The sequence below is a fragment of the Cyprinodon tularosa genome, unplaced genomic scaffold (genome assembly GCF_016077235.1).
Source record: "Cyprinodon tularosa strain WSP-4 unplaced genomic scaffold, ASM1607723v1 ctg1081, whole genome shotgun sequence".
NCBI classification, from domain to species: domain Eukaryota; kingdom Metazoa; phylum Chordata; class Actinopteri; order Cyprinodontiformes; family Cyprinodontidae; genus Cyprinodon; species Cyprinodon tularosa.
The window spans coordinates 83,087-104,260 of NW_024037873.1; the positions used below are offsets into that span (position 1 = coordinate 83,087).

Consider the following 21,174-nt stretch of genomic DNA (forward strand, 5'->3'; position numbering starts at 1 on the left):
GATCAGAACAGAGCAGAATGCTGTGCCATTAGGGCTGTATGATGAACTGTTCTCTCTTTGCAAAGATGTGAATAAATGTGCCGACTGAGTGAAATCCATCGATCTCCGTTTATTTAACTCGGATGAATAGTTGAATACTTTTTTCCCACGACAACCTCCAGCATAAATATGCTGTGGTATGTGTGAGCAGCAGTGCTGAGTGTGAGCACAATACAGTTCAGCCCATAGGTGGAAAGGCCCAGACATTCCAGTTAACGTTTAACAAAACCTTTAGGACTGATTTTCCAAATACCCCCAAAAAAGTATATTCCTAAAAACAAAATGAACTCATATGGACATTTTGATTTTTTCTTGTTTTATTTTGTTTGTTTGTTTGCTTTGTCTGAACTTTTAAAACTATAATTTTTTTTCTTGATTTATCTAACAGTGATAGTTGTGATGAGTGACAGGTTACCATAAACAAATTTACCACCCCAATTTCTACTTTGACTCCTTATTTTTTTTTATGATGCATTTTGATTGAGAAAACATTAAAAAAGTACAACTGTTTTGTATTTTGCCCCTATGCAGTTTTAAACTAGATCTTGTACAACAAATTAAAACACCCAGATAGATTTTAAGAAACAAAGAATTCTTTAATGTTTCTCAGCTTTGCATCTTAAAATGTTTCAGTAGTAAGAGTCCATGATACGCCTCATGCTCATGAACCTCATGTTGCTCATGCCCATGTTCATAAAGTTCCTGTACTCTCCAGGCCTCATGTACATCATCCTGCCTCTATAGTGGGGGTGCTCGTACATCAGCCAGTGTCCATCCATCACGTGGCAGGACATGCAGCTGGACATGCGGTAACGATCCATGATGTTGTCACAGTCGTCCATCATCTCATACATCTGGCCACCAAAGTTCTCCCTCTCATAGATCCTCATTCTGTAGGAGCCACGATACTAGAAGATGAAGACAATAATCTGTGAGTTCACATCTATGTAGTCAGTTAGATATCAGGAAGAAACAGACATCTAATAAATGAAAACAATGGACATAATATACGTAGAGTGCTATTGGACATTAAGTCATTTTTTCCCTTCCCCTAAGACGCTAACATATCTTCTCACTGTCATATTTCAATATACATACAACTATAGGTATCAGTTTGTAACCAAGCAATGAAGTCTTACTGGATACTATGTAGGACACTTTAGTCGAAATGTGTCTGGTTACCAGGGGGCAAAGTAGTGCTGTAATTTTTGTAATTACCATGAAGCTTATATATGCTGTATTGTGAGACTGGTTACCATGGGGATAGAGTACTTTAGCAAAATAGCTGTTTACCATAGGGATCATGCGGCAGGACCTGATGCAGTCACTCATTCCCATCATGCTCATGTAGTCGGCGTACTCTCCCCTCCTCATGAAGTACTGGTTACCCATGTAGTTGGTGCGATCGTAGACCATGAAACAGCCCCTCTCCACCCTGCAGGAGTGACACCTGCTCATGTAGGAGGAAAGATTGGCACAGTCACTTCTGCAGTCATAGGAACGTCCCTGAAAGTTCTTGTCTTCATAGAAGATGATCTGAGAAGAAACAAGTTACATGAAGAAAGATTAGCGTCTTGATGAATAAGTTGTTTTATTTGCTGTTGCTACTGTCCCTCTTCTCTGAACTTTACACACAGATTTCCTGTTAGATTGCTGTGAACTCAGCTGTCCTTCAGGTAAGCTATATAATGATTCAGCAGTATTCTTATAACATCCTAATGAAAGAAATATTACTTTATGCTAATTCTCAATGAGGTTTTTGGATACAGAGACAATCGTTTCCCATTCTTGTTCTCTAAGAGAACAGTAAAAGAACAATTAAAGATGAAGAGATGACATTTAAAGTAATGACTAACTGAGAAGATTTCAATCACTCTTAACTTCTGCAATAACTATGTTTTTTGGGCTTGTTCCTAAACCAGGATCCACAATATTTGCTGCATTGATCAACCCTGAAAGCATAGGAATATTATTGGCTGTGTGGACTTACCCTGCTCATCATGTTCATGTCTGTAGGGACCATGTTGCCGGAGTGGACCTGGAAGAGGCTGAGTGCAGTCATACCTTTAGGTTCCCAGATTTTATACACCTGGCTGAGGTTGATGGCTTTGTGTATGAGAGTGCAGACTCAGCCCATGGTTGGGTGTCATACAAAGCCTTTCTGAAAGGGTTAACAATAATGGTGGGAGGACCTTAGCTGTTGCTTTCATCACACAAGAAGTTTGTCAACCTGTTCACCAAAAAAGTCACCTCTATCGTACCTTCAATTGGTGGCAAACAATGAGAACATTACAGAAAGTGGGACGACTGTACAGGTGAAAACACCTCTTTTTGAACGCCCAGAGACACATTGACCAGATATAATAAAATCTACAAACTCTCAGTTTGTGGGGCACCAATGTGGGATGATTTTAGACCCACAACCAAAGATCAGAAACATCGAGAGAATCACCATGGAAACCACTTAGCCACATTTGTTTTGCCCCAGTAACATAACAGGTGACAAATGGACCACTGGACTGAAAAACATAATTCCCCATTCCCCACCCAACATTATAATTTTGGGCGGAGAATAGGGAAAGTTGACAGAAGGTACCCTTAGGGCTTAAACAGATCTAATGAGCTGTTCCTGAATACATATCTTTTTATAGTGAATGTGTGCAGGCTTCCTGCAAGAGATTTCTCTCCATCTCTGACAGCAAGTGATTCCAGTGTGCTCTGTTAAAGAGTAGTACATTTTTATTTAATTTTATTATTTACTGTTACTGCTTATATTCCTGTATGTTAACAGTCAGCAAAATGTGCATTCCTTTTTGACATATGATGACCAGAGAGGGTGTACCATCACCTTTTATTGTAATTCTGGGATATGAGGGAGAAAGGCAGGATACTACATCTACGAGTCCTATCATTAAAAAAAAGTTCATTGTGCGACCTGAGTAACGCGCAGTAACGGGGTGTCTGCAATGGTAACTGCGTTATAGTTACAGTCAAAGTAATTAGTAAGATTACTCGTTACTAAAACAAGGTAAGGCGTTAGTAACGCGTGTGTTGGAAAACACACAGCATATATAGGAGCTGGAAACAAGTGGATCAGATCAGCACAGGCTCCCCGTCAGGGCTGCATCCTGAGCCCCCTGTTGTTCACCCTGATGACACATGACTACACACTGAAAAAAAAATAGAAGTTGACAGAACTTACATTTTCTAGGCAACGTGATGCATTTGGTTTTTTGAGTTTTCCTTACTTAAATTCACTGTGGTTGAGTTTACAAAGATTTTTGAGTTCTGCCAACTTAGGTTTTTGGAGTGTTACATAGAAATTTTGAGTTCTACCAACTTAGGTTTTTGAGTTTCACCTTTAAGTTCTGAGTTCTATCAACTTTGTTTTATGAGTTTGACATATAGATTTTGAGTTCTACAAACTCAGATTTTGTAGTGTTATCTGCAAGTTGAGTTCTATCAACTCAGTTTTTTTAGTCCTACCAATCGTCTTCACTACCAATCATTCAACACACAAAAAATTATGTTAATACAACATTTTTATTGCTTCAAGCCAAACATTGCATAGATACAGTATAAAACCATGTTCAACAACATAATCTTAACTGCACAGATCAAAGTAACCTGACACTGGACCAGAATGTTCTAGATTCGTAAGAGTGATGATGAGGGAAAAAACAGTAAGACACCATTTTAGTAAGTTGAAAACACACAGGTAATTTTTTGTGAAGTAAGTGTATTAACATATATGAAAAAATAACAGTTTTACAAATTTGGACGGCCTTCAGTTTGTTTTTTTCAATTGTAGTCTCTTTAAATTGGGTGCACCCTTTTAAAAAAAATAAAATGAAATAAAATGTCTTGTTTCCCAACGGAAAAAGAAAAAGGTTTTCCCTTTTTATCTCTGAGTTTTTCTTTTTAGTCCTACCACTCCGACAGGACGATGAATGCAAAAAAAGAAAGTCCTCTTCAGTCCAAATCCTTCTCTTCAGTCCAAATCCAGATGTTCACACGGTTGGCTCGCCATCTCCATTTAAGGAGAGAATCCAGAATCCAGGGTATCCAAAAAACCCAGCCTGCATAGTACAACAGAGCTTAGTTAAATCCATTCACTTCTTGTTCTTAACTGTACAGTTTATATCTCTCCAAGTATGATAAATTTCAGTGTGTAATGTAACTTTTCTAACTCATTACGAATTAACTGCTGCATTACAGGGTTAACATATAAAATGTTAATGTCACTGTTTTTCTTGTAAAGCAAATAAAATCATGAAAGCAAAAAATCCACATGTAAATAATGTAAATAACAGTAAATACCCACATCGGATTAAGAAAGTAAAATAATGTAGTCTTGTAATATTCTGTGCCTGAGTGCAACAACACTGCACTACATAAAACAATTTAGAAATTTAATAAGTTATTACACTCAACTTAATGTCTCTTTTCATTTGTACAATGAAAATAACAGGCACACTCTTTTCTCTATGCATAAACACTCACCCGCACATGCGCGGCATAAACACGCACGCGCACACGCGCATTATAAACGCGCACGTGCGCTGCTTTTCCTTTCATCAGAACGTGAAAAACATGTGAACTCATGCTTCAACTCGGTGGCAATACACCACAAGGGAATGCTAACTCACGGAGCTAACCGCTAACTGTCTGTACTTTGCAGCACTCACCGGGAAAACTGGTAAGGTCCCAGGGTCGTTCCTCCGTGGTTCTCCAGATGCATAAAATCACAATGTCCGCCAATCTTCTCAAACACGAGGGAAAAAGGCTGTGCCCTTGAAGAAAGGGATAGGAAACCCCGTACCGTAGTGGGCGTGTCCATGAACATAAGCAGTGCGCATGCCCATGAGTTTACAGTTGAGGGAACTCAAAAAATCTTGTATAGGCGATTTAAAACTCCTTGTTAAACCAACTTCTGAGAATTTGAGTTGGGCAAACGTGTATTTATTTGTTAGATGTCAAATTTATATTTCTGAGTCGGATTACAATACAATTGTGTGTTAGAACAACAATTGCCATTTACTTTTTTAACAGTGCATCCCCAGGTTTACCACCAATCACATAGTGAAGTTTGCAGACGACACCACGGTGGTGGGCCTTATGAGTGATGAAAATGACCAGGACTACAGAATGGAGGTGGAGCAGCTGGTGAACTGGTGCAAAGATAACAGCCTGATCCTGAACGTGGAGAAATAATAATAATAATAATACATTTTATTTAACAGCGCCTTTCTTGACACTCAAGGTCACTTTACAAATAATACAAAAAATAAATAAAAAGAGATAAAAATACAAAATACAGATACAGGAACATAAAAAAACAGAGAACAAAAAAACAATTATGGATAGGGAAAAGAGCAGTGTATTCACAGATAAGCGAGCTGGAACAGATGGGTTTTGAGTCTGGCTTTGAATAAGGGGAGAGAGTCAATACTGCGGAGGTCGGGAGGAAGTGAGTTCCAGAGCTGGGGAGCAGAGCGGCTGAAGGCTCTGCTCCCCATGGTGACAAGTCGAGCTGGGGGTACAGTGAGGTGGATGGAGGAGGAGGATCTAAGGGAGCGGGAGGAGGTGGCAATGTGAAGGAGGTCTGACAGATATGAAGGAGCAAGGTTATGGATGGCTTTGAAAGTATAGAGAAGGATTTTGAATTGAATTCTGAATTGAACTGGGAGCCAATGGAGTTGGTGAAGAACAGGGGAAATATGATGGAAGGAGGGGGTTCTGGTGATGACACGAGCTGCTGAGTTCTGAAGAAGTTGAAGTTTATGGAGAGATTTATGAGGGAGGCCAAAAAGAAGAGAATTGCAATAATCAATACAGGAGGTGATGAGGCTGTGGATAAGGACAGAGGCAGTATGAGTGGTGAGGGAGGAACGGAGACGGTTAAAGGTGGAAGTATGCAGACCTGGTAATTTTATTTATGTGAGACTGAAAGGAGAGGGAGGAGTCAGGGTTAGGGTTAGGGTTAGACCGGGTTTTGAGAGGGGCAAGGGAATTGAGAATATTGGAAAGCCCAGAGTTGTAGTGGGTGACAAGGTGGTCCGGAGAGGAAAGAGCAGGGATTGGGATATTGTCAATGTGGGAGGATAAAATGTCTGTATTTATGTTCTTAATATTGCGGAAGGAAATCTGGCGGACAGGCTTGATTATAGAGAAAGACAGGGAAACGTTGAAGGATAAAAGAAAGTGATCTGAAATATGGACATCATCAGCAGAACAGTTAGATGGGATTAAACCAGAGCAGCAAATCAAGTCCAGTGAATGTCCTTTTATATGGGTGGGAAAATCAACATACTGATGGAATCCAGAACTGTCCAGGCAGGAGGAAAAGTCTCTGGTGAGTGAAAGGTTTACATTGTCCATATGGATATTGAAATCACCGAGGAGAATGACATTAGGAGAGAGAGTAGTCAGGTGGGTAAGTAGTATGGATAATTCGTTTAAAAAGTCACTATGTGGTTTGGGGGGACGGTAGACTATGGAAATAAATATTGGAGTAGGACCAGGCAGTTCAAATGCAAAGCATTCCATAGAGCGGAAAACAGGAATAGAAACAGGCAACAACTTCCACTTCTCGCGATGAAGTAACGCGAGACCTCCCCCGCGGCCGGAAACACGAGGAAGAGAATGGTAAACAAGCCCAGGTGGAGAGGAGGCGTTGAGCTGGGAGAAGTCTTTAGGTTGTTGCCACGTCTCCGTGAGGCAGAGGAAGTCCAGCTTACGGTCATTGATGAGATCCTGGATGAGCTGACCCTTGTTTGTGAGAGAGCGGATATTCAGGAGTCCAAAGTTGACGGGAGAGTTGATATGACCGGAGGCGGGGCTTGCTGCCTTAGCCAGGCTAGCAAGCGAACTGAAGTCAGCGGTCCGACCGGGATATCGGCGAGAGCGGCGTGAAGTGGACCAGAATGATGGTATTGGATTGGAGTCATCGATGTGGAAATTCCGACGGGATCCACGGTGGATGTATCTCCGGCGGGGAAGGAGCATGATCTCCGGGTGTAGCTGGAGAACTGGCGGTGGAGGCGCAGACAGAAGCCCACGGAGCAGGAGGAGATCAGCAGCCGAATACTGGAACAGACCAGCCCCAGGTCGGTGTAGAATGGAGAGGACAGTCCAGAGGAGGATACACCAGATGTAGAACTTGGAGGTTGACATTGTTAACGGCAGCGGGTGGCTAACCAACAGCAGCAACGGCGTCGAGTCAGGAGTCACTTGGAGAGTGAGGTTAGTTAAACACACTCAGACACAAAAACAACGGGATGGCAGCGGGAGTTAGGATGATCAAAGCGAAGGCAAGTGTCTTTGCTCTCACTTGAATGTGAGTACACGGCCCAAAGTTCCGAAAAAACGTTGAAAAATACTTAAAAACAGGTAGCGGAGAGCAGCGGCTGCAAAAACGCGCCAGCGTCCACTCAGCGCAGCGCATGCGAAGATGAAGGACATCATCTTGGACTTCAGGAAGAACTGGCCTAACCACGATCCACTGGTCATCATCAGCTCAGCTGTAAAGGTGGTCAACAGCACCAAATTCCTGGGGGTGCACATCACCTGGACACCCTCACCTGGAATGTAAACACCACCTCACTGGTCAAAAGGGCACAAAAGCACATGTACTTCTTGCGGAGGATGAGGAGAGCCCACCTGCCCCCACCCATCCTCACCACCTTTTACAGAACCCTCATAGAGAGCATTCTGACCAGCTGTCTCACTGTGTGGTGTGGAGGCTGCAGCGCCTCAGACTGGAAGAAGGTGAGAAGAGTAGTAAGAACAGCAGAGAAGATCATCAGGGCTCCTGTTCCCTCCATTAAAGAGTCCGTAACATCATCAATGACCCCTCACACACCCCCACCATGGACTGTTCTCCCTGCTGCCCTCTGGGAAGAAGCTTCAAAGCATTGGATGCAGGTCCAGCAGATTCCAGAACAGTTTCTTCCCCACTGCCATTAGACTGCTGAATGTTGTGTAAAACAAGTTATTTTATTTATATATATATATATATATATATATATATATATATATATATATATATATATATATATATATATATATATATATATATATTGTCATGGTTTTGGTTATGTTATGCTTTACTTTGCTCCTTTTTTCTAGTTTTTATTGGTTTAATTCCTATTTTGTTGTAATTTCTAGATTTATGTTAGTTATGTTGTCCTCTGTTCCCCTCTTGTATATGTGTGTGTTCCTTTCCCCTTGATTCCCTCGTTGTCTCCTCACACCTGCTCCTTGTCAGCTCGTTAGCCCTCCCTTTGTCTCTGTCAGCTATTTATGCTCTCCCTCTGCTCTCACTCTTTGTTGGTTCCTCTGTTGTTGCTGGTCCTGTCATCGCTGCAATTGTCTCCCCTCGTCTCTCCCTTGCTCCTTCTACGTGTTTTCCCTTGATGTCTCCATGGTTCTGGTCTGTTACTTTTTAGTTGGATTTTTGGACTGCCTTTGTTAATCATTTTCATAATTAAACTACAAGTATTCACCTCAGCCTCTCTGCCTCTGCATTTGGGTCCTCCAAACCTCAACCAAACCCTGACACATATACATATATATATATATATATATATATATATATACGGTATATATATATATATATATATATATATATATATATATATATATTAGTGCTGTCAAAATTATCGCGTTATTAACTCGTTAACGCAAGGCCATTTTAACGGCGATAATTTTTTTAACGTGAGATTAACGCTATGTGGTTTTATGGTACAATTTTCCAAGTACATCCCGCTGCAGCCTGCGGGAAGGCGGGGCTATTTTCCCCCAGTCTATGCATTTCTCATAGGCTTCGAGAGCGGAGCTCCTCAAGGGAAAAAGACGCTCATACACTGGGTAGCGCTAGTGCCTTTTCTTTAAGCCCCACCACCAACAAACAAGTTGAGTGTCTGGTAACTAGTAGCAACCTGAAATACGCTGAGAAAACAGATTACTGAGGTGAAATGGAATCTCGTAGCAGCACTCTTGCCGTCTGTGTACGCCACAGGTCGGTATCGTGTGTGTGTGTGTGTGTGTGTGTGTGGGTGGGTGCTTGTGTGTGTGTTCTCATTTTTGTTAAGAGGCTGAAAAGTAACTTTCTAGAGCATAGACTACCTTCATCTAGTGATGTCGGTCTATTGATCTTGATGTATTGATTGAAAATTGTTCATTATTACCTTGGTTAATTAACATCTAATGTTAACTCTACTAAATTTTATAGCAGTAGGGTAAAATGCTTGTCTTTGTTCAAAAGACTGTATTAACTGTAAAGACTGTCTTTTACATCAGCCTGTTTTCAGGGCCTTTTTTTTTGGCTACATATTTGTTATTTTTTGCTACATGCCTCCCCATCTTCTTGCCATATGTTTCTATGGCATAAATCAGTATCTGTGACCTGTTTTCATTTAAAAAAAGAACATTGGCACAAACCTAGCCTGTATGTATTTTTTTGTATGTCATCGAGAGTATTTAAATGATTTTCAATCAGGAAAAAAATGTGCGATTAAAATGCGATTAATCGCGAGTTAACTCAGGCATTGATGCGATTAATCGCGATTAAAAAATTTAATCAATTGACAGCACTAATATATATATATATATATATATATATATATATATATATATATATATATATAAGGGGTGGAACGGTTCACAACATCCACGGTTCGGTTTGGTTCGGTATATGTTGATTGTTAGCCTGACATGTTGGTCGTGTTGCTGTTAGCATACAATGCACACATACAATGCTTGCACACTGTTTTTATCCACAACTTCCTTTCCGCCGTCATCGTAGGTCACTCTAAATGCAAAGTGGTCCCATGCAGCAGACCTATAAAGTGCTGCTTGCGCGTCTTCCAACTCCTGTTCTTTCTCACTCGCCATACCCACACAAAACTCCACAACAACAGAGTTTTTTCTGCTAGACTCGGCTACGCTGCTTCGCTTCTTCTTCTTGTGGTTGGCTTTGGTCGCAGTACTGCCACCTTCTGCTCTGGAGTGTACAAGCTTCACCTATGAGAAAAAGGAGCTGCGCATGAACCGTACGCAACACACACGAATCAAACCGAGACAGTCGAACCAAACGGTTCGGACGGTTTTCATAAACCGTTCCATCCCTAATATATATATATATATATATATATATATATATATATATATATATATATATACACTATATTGCCAAAAGTATTTGCTCACCCATCCAAATTATTGGAATCAGGTGTTCCAATCACTTCCATGGCCACAGGTGTATAAATTCAAGCACCTAGGCATGCAGACTGTTTTTACAAACATTTGTGAAAGAATGGGTCGCTCTCAGGAGCTCAGTGAATTCCAGCGTGGAACTGTGATAGGATGCCACCTGTGCAACAAATCCAGTCGTGAAATTTCCTCGCTCCTAAATATTCCACAGTCAACTGTCAGCTGTATTATAAGAAAATGGAAGTGTTTGGGAACGACAGCAACTCAGCCACGAAGTGGTAGGCCACGTAAACTGACGGAGCGGGGTCAGCGGATGCTGAAGCGCATAGTGCGAAGAGGTCGCCAACTTTCTGCAGAGTCAATCACTACAGACCTCCAAACTTCATGTGGCCTTCAGATTAGCTCAAGAACAGTGCGCAGAGAGCTTCATGGAATGGGTTTCCATGGTCGAGCAGCTGCATCCAAGCCATACATCACCAAGTGCAATGCAAAGCGTCGGATGCGGTGGTGTAAAGCACGCCGCCACTGGACTCTAGAGCAGTGGAGACGCGTTCTCTGGAGTGACGAATCGCGCTTCTCCATCTGGCAATCTGATGGACGGGTCTGGGTTTGGCGGTTGCCAGGAGAACGGTACTTGTCTGACTGCATTGTGCCAAGTGTAAAGTTTGGTGGAGGGGGGATTATGGTGTGGGGTTGTTTTTCAGGAGCTGGGCTTGGCCCCTTAGTTCCAGTGAAAGGAACTCTGAATGCTTCAGCATACCAAGACATTTTGGACAATTCCATGCTCCCAACTTTGTGGGAACAGTTTGGAGCTGGCCCCTTCCTCTTCCAACATGACTGTGCACCAGTGCACAAAGCAAGGTCCATAAAGACATGGATGACAGAGTCTGGTGTGGATGAACTTGACTGGCCTGCACAGAGTCCTGACCTCAACCCGATAGAACACCTTTGGGATGAATTAGAGCGGAGACTGAGAGCCAGGCCTTCTCGTCCAACATCAGTGTGCGACCTCACAAATGCGCTTCTGGAAGAATGGTCAAAAATTCCCATAAACACACTCCTAAACCTTGTGGACAGCCTTCCCAGAAGAGTTGAAGCTGTTCTAGCTGCAAAGGGTGGACCGACGTCATATTGAACCCTATGGATTAGGAACGGGATGTCACTTAAGCTCATATGTGAGTCAAGGCAGGTGAGCAAATACTTTTGGCAATATAGTGTATATATATATATATATATATATATATATATATATATATAAATATAGTGTTAGAACTGTAAATATACAGTCATATGTTTATATGACGGCTTTTAGCAGGATTAAATCCAACAAGGGTCCTGATGGCATACCTGGCAGGAGTGCTGACTGACATCTTCAACCTGTCCCTGGCCCACGCTGTGGTACCGATTTGCTTTAAGTCTACCATCTCGTCCCAATCCCCAAGAATTCCAACCCAACCAGTCTCAATGACTACAGCTCGGTAGCCCTCACCCCCATCATCACCAAGTGCTTGGAGCGACTGATCCTTGCACACCTCAGATCCTGTCTCGCCCCACACTGGACCCCAAACAATTTGCATATAGGCAGAAAAGAAGCACAGAGGATGCAGTCTCCGTAGCACTGCAATCTGTCCTTTCTCACCTGGACAGCAAAAACACTTATGCCAGAATACTGTTCTTAGACTTTAGTTCAGCATTTAATACTGTCAAACCACAACTCCTTACCAAACTCACAGTCCTTGGCATCAGTTCACTCATGTGCAAATGGTTGCTCGACTTCCTGACCGGTCGACCCCAACATGTTTGGACAACCATTGCTCATCCACCACCATTCTAAACACTGGAGTCCCACAAGGTTGTGTGATGAGTCCCTTCCTCTACTCTCTCCTCACCCACGACTGCAGACCTGTCCATGGCTCTAATGCCATCATCAAGTTTGCAGATGACACATACAGGGAGGTGGTGGACCGTCTGGCTGAGTGGTGCAACAAAAACAACCTGCAGCTGAACACCGAGAAGACCAAGGAGCTCATCGTGGACTTCAGGAGGAGTGCTGACCTACACCCACCCATCCACATCAAGGGGATTGTGGTGGAGTGTGTGGACAGCTTTAAGTTCCTGGGAGTCTACATCTCCGAGGACCTGACCTGGATGAACAGCTGCTTCAAACTCATCAAGAAGGTGCACCAGCACCTCTTCTTCATGAGGACCACCTGTCCTCAGATATCCTCACGAACATCTACCTCTGCACCATTGAGAGCATCCTCACCAACTGTATTACAGTTTGGTACGAGAACTGCTGTGTCGCCAATCAGAAGGTGCTGCAGAGGGTGGTGAAAACTGCCCAGCACACCCCCGGGGCACCGCTCCCTACCATCAAGGACATCTATAGGAAGCGATGTCTGAAAAGGGCCGGGAAAATCACCAAGGATTTCACTCACCCTGCACACACACTCTTCGCACTCCTGCCCTCTGTTACTAACGCCGTTACCTTGTTTTAGTAACGAGTAATCTAATTACTTTGACTGTAACTATAACGCAGTTACCATTGCAGACACCCCGTTACTGCGCGTTACTCAGGTCGCACAATGAACCTTTTTTCATGATAGAACTCGTGCGCGCCTAGCCATGAGAGAGGGGATTGGCTGATGTATAGTAAGATTCCATCTGTCAGTTGGTGGGTGGGTGTTTCTGCTGGTGGGTGTTAACGTACAGCACACACAGAGAGATGGAGAGTGAGGATGACTCCAGCAGCAAAACAGCGTTTTCCAGATGGAAATACTGGTGTTACGTCAAGCTGCGTTTCCCCATCACATACGGTTTCCCCAGCAGCTCCGCACAGCGCAGGCGGCACGATTCACCGCGCAAGCGACAGGAAACGCGCATGCTCGCTAAAGGCGTGCAACGTCGCCCTGTGCTCGCGCCACAGGAGAACTATGGAGAGCGTGAATGATCAAATGATAGCCTATATGGAGAAAGGGAGAAATCTGGATGGATGGATGGATGGAAGGATGGATGGATGTATGGATGGATGAATGGATGGAAACACTGCCTTTTCAACCTACTGAATTTTTTATTTTAAACATTATTTGATGGCCTTTGTGGCAGGGATGGAGATCCATATTTTATGTCACACACAGAGTATACATCTAGATAGATAGATGGATAGATAGATGTTGCAGTATCTATAATAACCCAAACACACAGGATTTTAGAATGAGACTTTCCCAGTTATTAATTTCATATACTCACCAGATCTAAATGCCCTGTTAAAAAAACTTCACATCGCGTTCCCCCCTGATGTCATTTACGTTGAGTTGCAATAAATGCAAAACTCTCTACAGGTCTTGTCTTTGTCGTCCGCTCTATTCAGCTGGCTTTTGAAACACACGGCGAGAAGGTGGGGGCCGGGTGGTGAGGGTTACGGGGGCGAGAAACGCAAAAGTAACGCAATAGTTACTTTTACTAGTAACTAGTTACTTGTATTGTGGAGTAACTCAGTTAGTAACTCAGTTACTTTTTGGGAGAAGTAACTAGTAACTATAACTAATTACTTTTTCAAAGTAACGTGCCCAACACTGTTCCTAACATTCCTGTATATTCTGTATAATCTTTATAATCTATGCATGTAGCTCCCATATTCATATTTATATTTATGCACAACTTTTTACAGTCTCTAACTATTTTTACAGCTTGTACATACACCTGCAATAATATTTATATCCTGTATAGCACTTCTGGATAGATGCAAACCACATTTTCTTGCTTTGTACTTGTGACAGTGCAATGACAATAAAGTTGAATTCTATTCTATTTTATTATTATTTTTCATGTATTTATTACTGTTTTCAAGGCTGCACTTTAAAAAATGAAATTGTTTAGAGCTGTTTTAAATGCAATTTCTTTTTGTATACACACGTGTATACAAAATTACAAAATAAGTCTCTCTAAGATAAGCAGTAATGAAAAACCGGGCAGAGCTAAACAGGTGAGTGGAATGAGCAATCAAGCCAGCCACCAGTGCCAGGATCATGACAAGAACTGGGTTAAAAACTGTGAAAGATTTTTCTGTTTAAGAAGCCAGAACCTAAGATTCATGCCCCAGTACAAGTTTTTCTAGCATCCAGACGGTTAGAGGTCATTGCTTTGAAATTTACAGTCCTTGAGCAAGCATCATTTTGGGCAAGAAAATGTTTTAATTGTGACCGACATGCTCACAAAGTTCACTTAAGCATTTCCTACTTTGGACCAGAAAGCTGACACTACAGCTAAGTTTTTACTTAGTGAATGGTTCATGTTTAAGTATGGAGTGTGGGAAAGAATCCATGTAGATTAGGGGAAATTTTGAAAGTGAGATCATAGCGGAAGTTTTCAAGTTGTATGGTGTAAAGAAAAGCAGGAAAACTCTGTACCAACCGCAAGGAAATGCTCTGTGAAAGATATAATAGGACACTTCATGATTTACTGAGGACGCTCCAGCCTGAAAAGAAGAGAGGCGGCCAGAATATCTAACTAAGCTTGTATGCGCTTATAATGTCACCCCTCATTCAACAACAGGATAAGTTAATACACTGTGGTGTGTTTGAGCAGCAGTGCTAAATTTGAGCAGCAAACACAGTATAGTTCAGCCCATTGATGGAGAGGCCCAAACATTCAAGGTAAAGTCCATCAGACACTTGAGGACTTTTTTTTTTTTTAAAGCCCCTCTTTGTTTTTTAAGTCGTATGTAAGAATTTTATCTCAACATTTATATTTTCTTTTCTTGACTTATGTAAGAGTGATATTTGTGACAAGTGCCTGGTTACCATACATAAAATTACCTATCGCCATTTTCAACACTGACTTCTTTATATATTAAAGAAAGTGTCAGAAGTTTCAAATTCCTTAGGAAATTGTGTACTAAATAACATAATGTAAACCTGAGCAATGATGCTTAACATGCTACCAGATACCCTGAATATATTTTTAGTTTATTTTTTGGGCTTCCATTCAGTTTGAAAAGCAAAAAATAAGATAAGGAATTTCAAACATGTATTTTTATAGTACAAACTACAGTGTAAGTTGTGAAAGGTGCTGCAAGGTGTGTTCATGTTATGAATTTGTGTAGTTTTTCTCTTCTGTTGTTGGATAGATATTTAAGACACTTTTGGTAGTGGTAGTGAGCAGCTGATGTTGATTTTAGTGTCCTGATTTGATTGAAGAGTACAGTATTTTGAATGAATTTGGTGGATTTTTTTAGGATAAATTTTGATTGAGAAAACGAAACGTTTAACAAGTCCTAATGCATTGCGCTTTGCCCTCAGTTTTAAAATAGATGTTCTACAACAAATTAAGACACCCTGAAAGATTTTAAAGAAACAAACAATTCTTTAATGTTTCAGCTTTGGTTCTTAAAATGTTTCAGTAGTAGGAGTCCATGATGCGCCTCATGCTCATGAACCTCATGTTGCTCATGCCCATGTTCATGAAGTTCCTGTACTCTCCAGGCCTCATGTACATCATCCTGCCTCTATAGTGGGGGTGCTCGTACATCAGCCAGTGTCCATCCATCACATGGCAGGACATGCAGCTGGACATGCGGTAACGATCCATGATGTTGTCACAGTCGTCCATCATCTCATACATCTGGCCTCCGAAGTTTTCCCTCTCATAGATCCTCATCCTGTAGGAGCCACGGTACTAGAAGATGAAGACAATAATCTGTGAGTTCACATCTATATAATCAGTTAAATATCAGGAAGTAACAGACATCTAAATAAATGAAAACACTGGACATAATATACTTAAGGGCCGGTTATAATCCCTGCAGAAGTGTTTCGCAGTGAACTCGTCACAGATATTTTTGATTTATGCCAAATATTGAAGTGTGGTCTGCGCTATGTTATTCCACGCCACAACAAGAGGGACAATAACAAACTAAATGTGTCTAGACACGGCCAAGGCGATGAGGAAGTGAAGGCAAGTTTGTCCGCCAAAGGAGGGACATGAGGGCGAAACAGAGCGGGGATCCAGGTGGAAAGAGGGTCCCAGCGTTCTAGCACACCTCACCCTTGTAGCTTGTCCATCTTCCCAAATCGTTCTCCGCAATGGCGGTCATACAACACAGCAAGCTGGTAAGGTACCATACGGATAGATAGGGCGGATGTAGATTTGACCAATCAGAGGCCTCCTGTCTGCGGTCATCTACAATTTTGAAGCGGTGCAGCAGAGTGTCTGCGGCAGGGGCGGAGACCCATTTGCATTCATTGTGACAAACATGCAAGCGACCTGGTTTCTGAGTATAAATCAGCCTTTAGAGTGCTATTGGACATTAAGTCATTTTCTCCCCCCCCCCCTAAGATGCTAACATATAGCATATATTCTCACAGTAATATTTCAATATGCATACAACACATCTATAGGTATCAGTTACATCCCAGCAAGAAGTCTCACTGCATACCATGAGGAACACTTTAGTTAAAATGTGTCTCGTTACCAAGGGGCAATGTAGTGCTGTAAGCTGAGTAGCTACCATGGAGATGATATATGCTGTATTGGGAGACTGGTAACCATGGGGATAGAATAGTTTAGTAAAAGATGTGGTTACCATAGGAATCATGCGGCAGGACCTGATGCCATCGCTCATTCCCATCATGCTCATGTAGTCGGCATACTCTCCCCTCCTCATGAAGTACTGGTTACCCATGTAGTTGGTGCGATCGTAGACCATGACACAACCTCTCTCCACTCTGCAGGAGTGACACCTGCTCATGTAGGAGGACAAATCGGCACAGTCACTGTTGCAGTCATAGGAACGTCCCTGGAAGTTCCTGTCTTCATAGAAGATGATCTGAGGGGAAACAAGTTGCATGAAGAAAGATAAGGCTTTTTAATCCTTGAGGTCCTGATGAATAAGTTGTTTTAGATTACAATAATCACAATCTTTCTACCCCATAGCGGTAGGTTTGCATAGGGACCATAGGGACATGTCCCTACCAAAATTTTGAACCATCTTAATTTTCCCTGCCAATAATTTTATGTGAGCAACATGTTTATAATTTACAATCCAGCGTTGTTGCAGCAGTCGCTTCTTTTCCTCTCGCAGCTTCGCTGCTTAGTAGCTGCAGCTCCGTCTGAGTGCCTGCCTGGTCTCTCCTGTCCCTTTAAAGTGACAGTGTACGTCACTGTGCTTCACTGTTTATCTCCACTCTAATTGGTTGTCCTGCCTTAAGTTCCGCCTTCTCTCTCTCTGATTGGCTGTTTTCCAGTCCGTGTGCACTTGGAGCACAAAATTGAAAATTTATTCACGCTAGAATACTATTAATATTAATTACAATTAATATTAGGCTACAAAACTAGTCCCAATTAAAAAACAGAATATCATGTACGCTAAAAAACAAAAAACTTTTTTCTTTTATAAAACTAAGTATTCTGAATCAGCCAGAAGTTCTGAAAACTGCTGGAAAAATGAACAAATAAAGGCTGTAAGACATCAGCATTTCTGATTCTTAGCCACAGCTGACTGATAAAGGAAATCTGAGGCTTTCCTTTTTTCGATCTTCTGATATTTAGTTGCTGTTACTGTTTAATTTTTTGATGACTCTTTGAGAAAGTTCAGGTATAATCATTAGCAGTTGTTATTTCTTTTATAGAGTATAACAATAAGAGATGGCGCCTAAACATCTGCTATTTTTTGTTTAAGAAGCACAATTAGGGTTCCACATAATAATACTTATATTTAATTGACAATTTCTACTTCTAGAAATACGATAAAGACAAGAACAAACAGAGGGACACCATTAATATTGATTTAATCTTACAAAGATTTCTACACAGTCTACAAGTAAATTAGTACAAACATTAATGTCTGGTAAATAATGCTTGATTCTGGCTGTTTATTTAGGATATTATTACATTACAGATAAGATAGTGTTATATTGTCTTTTATAATCGTTAAATGGGATTTTATATTTGAATGAACTTAAAGGCTAATTCTTAGTGTTATACTTTGTAGATGATGCCACTAAAAAAGAAAATAGACATAAGGAGCTATTTTAACAGTCAGACAGTAAGTTACATGGGATGATATAGAAGGTTGTGTTTCATTTAATCCTTTTATATTAAAAACACAGTTATAATCATTAAATGTAATTTTATATGATTATAGGAAAGACAGAATCCAGTTATAATAATGCAGGGCAGCTTGTAGGTGAAGCAGCTGGCCCTTCAGTGCTTCAGGTGAAGTCAAAATGATTTTAATTACAAAATAAGGAGCAACTTTTTTATGTATAAACAATAAAAATATAAATTTGTATTTGAAATGGCTGGATTTAGGGGACTCAAACAATGAGCAGTGATGTTGCAGCACAGCTAGAGAGAACAGTGTCTGAACCTTCAGGGCTTTAGGTGAGGATTTTTTTGTCTTGTTTTTTTCAGTAGGAGTAATTGGATTCTGTGGTCTCTTTTGGAGCTCACAAATGATGCCACATGGATTTTAATATAGTTTGCCTGATTAACATGTTTGTTTGGTTGCCTGTTATCTCCACATGTATTTAGTAAGAAATGCGTTTGCAATGTTACGATAAAATTAGGGCAGCAACTAACTATATATATATATATATATATATATATATATATATATATATATATATATATATATATATATATATATATATATTTTTTTTTTTTTTTTTTATTATATTTATTTTTTTTTACAATTTTGGTATAATTACTGATCTAAGTGGGTCACTCTGATGGGGAAAGGCACATTTCACATTTATATTACCGGTATGTTTTAGAGTCTCTATACTCCAGCTAATGATGACTTACTTACCAAATTAGAATATTCAAATAATCAATTAATACGATTCATTTTTTCAGCCCCAGATAAAATACATGATTTGGGCTACACAGAGTAACTACAGCCCAGATGTTCAACTTTTATAGTGAAGTTAATATTTTAATGAATGTATTATTTTGCCTGATACAGAGAGAGCATGGCAGATAAAAATATAAGAGGCAGAGACACCTCTGCAAAATTCTATATCTTCAAAAGAAAATACTGTATTTGCCTTCTGTCTTAGTCATTCAAATGAAACCATTTTCAAAGTGGAAAACAGTCCTAATTCCACATTCATCAGAGCCGCTGATACTTCAAACATTGATAAACAGCATCTATTGAGTGTATTGCTTATAACATTTTTATCAATGTAGCAAAATGCTGCTTTTCTCTTTAAACAAAGAATTCCTCTCGTCAGTACTGATGCTCATGCCAAGCATAAAAAAGGGCATGCATATTGCATAGCACCAATGACACCAGACCAATAGTGTCCCTACCAAAGTTCAAATCAAACCTACGCCCTTGTTCTACCCCTATTTTTTAATTCAACTATAATTTTACATTGAAGTCTGTCTTGATCAGCAGGAGTCGGTTGATCTGAAAAGGCCATAGAGGAGCAAGAATAAACTAAGATACACTGTAGATATCTTGGTCTCTCTAACCTATCATCTTAAATGTCTTCAAGAAAGATTACAATGCCTCATCTTTGAAAAAGTATTACTCTACCCATCTGAGATTATTATTTAGCCATATGTTGTTGATACTGTCCCTATTCTCTGAGCTGTGTACACACTTTTACTGTTATATTGCTCTGAACTCAGCTATCCTTCAGATAAGCTACTGTATATAACCATTCAGTGGTATTCTTATAACAAACTACTGAAGGAAATTCAGCTTTATGCTAATTCTCAATGAGGTTTCTGCATACAGAGACAAATGTTTCTCATTGTTGTTCTTCCAGAAAATTAGTTAAAGAATGAATAAAGATGAAGCAATTATATCTGAAGTAATGTCGACTAACTGGAAATATCACTATCTCTCCTAACTTGCAATAACTATGTTTTTGGGGCTAAACCAGGATCCACAATATTTGCTGCATTGATCAACCTTGAAAGCATAGGAATATTGATGGCTGTGTGGACTTACCCTGCTCATCATGTTCATGTCTGTAGGGGCCATGTTGCCGGAGTGGAGCTGGAAGAGGCTGAGTGCAGTCATACCTGCAGGTTCCCAGCTTTTATACACCTGGCTGAGGTTGATGGCTTTGTTTATGAGAGTGCAGACTCAGCCCATGGTTGGGTGTCAAACAAAGCTTTTTTGAAAGGGTTAACAATAATGGTGGGAGGACCTTAGCTGTTGCTTTCATCAAACAAGGAGTTTTTCAACCTGTTCACTAACAAAGTCACCTGGGGGCCTACCTTCAACTGGGGGCTAACAATGAGAACATTACAGAAAGTAGGACGACTTTACAGGTGAAAACACTCACCTCTTGTTGAACACAGAGAGAAACAGTGACCAGAAATACTAAAATCTACAAACTTTCAGTTTGTGGAGCAGCAATGTGGGATGATTTCAGTCAGAAACAACAAACCAAAGATCAGAAACATCTCCAAGGAAACCATTAAGCCATGATTTTTTGCCCCAGCAACCTCAACAGGCAAAAATTGAACCTCATCTTCACCCCCAAACAACCATGTGTAGACTTTGAGGCCACCTTTTAAGATTTTTAGAGGGCTTCTTCAGGACCTTCACTGGGCTCTTTTACAACCCTCACAGAGTTGCTATCTTTTCATGAATTCAGGCTCGTCTGAATTCATTTTCTAATTAAATTAAACATTGGGTCATCCATTTACTCTGTGACATCTGATTATAGTTGTCAAAGCGTCTGAATCAAAAAACAATGTTTCACACTTTCTGTTTTCTGAACACCTGGACTGAAAAACCTTACTGACTTTGAAGATATCATTACTGTAATTTTGGGCGGGGAATGGGGAAAGTTGACAAAAGGTACCCTAGGGGATTTAGCAGATATAATGTATTGTTCGTGCATACCCCCTAACCCACTTTATTTTGTAAAAAAAAAAAAAAATCTTAGACAGGTTAGA

The 21,174-nt window shown here is 40.7% G+C and overlaps 1 protein-coding gene across 3 annotated transcripts; it reads right to left on the reverse strand.

The window, feature by feature from the left end:
• Nucleotides 1-610: 610 nt before the first annotated feature.
• LOC119787676 (gamma-crystallin M2-like) lies at nt 611-20,333 on the reverse strand. Of its 3 annotated transcripts, none has more exons than XM_038291672.1 (3): nt 20,216-20,308; nt 1,333-1,575; nt 611-947 (listed from the first exon to the last, which is right to left on the reverse strand). In XM_038291672.1, exons 1-3 carry the CDS (start codon nt 20,285-20,287, stop codon nt 669-671), a joined length of 594 nt encoding a protein of 197 aa, XP_038147600.1. In that variant the 5' UTR covers nt 20,288-20,308; the 3' UTR covers nt 611-668. The 3 variants fall into 3 exon arrangements, with proteins under 3 accessions (XP_038147600.1, XP_038147611.1, XP_038147590.1); XM_038291683.1 differs by lacking the exon at nt 20,216-20,308 and adding an exon at nt 2,030-2,159; XM_038291662.1 differs by lacking the exons at nt 611-947; nt 1,333-1,575 and adding exons at nt 15,603-15,930; nt 16,838-17,080 and having other exon boundaries at nt 20,216-20,333.
• Between the last annotated feature and the right edge of the window lie 841 nt (nt 20,334-21,174).

Bases quoted from the DNA above. Each gene is read 5' to 3' on its own strand.
- LOC119787676 (XM_038291672.1), bottom strand. From the start codon at position 20,287: ATGACTGCACTCAGCCTCTTCCAGCTCCACTCCGGCAACATGGCCCCT. The intron at 1,576-20,215 runs GTAAGTCCACAC...GTTTCTTCTCAG, and splicing joins ACATGAACATGATGAGCAGG to ATCATCTTCTATGAAGACAA. The intron at 948-1,332 runs GTAAACAGCTAT...TTCATCTTCTAG, and splicing joins CCTGCCGCATGATCCCTATG to TATCGTGGCTCCTACAGAAT.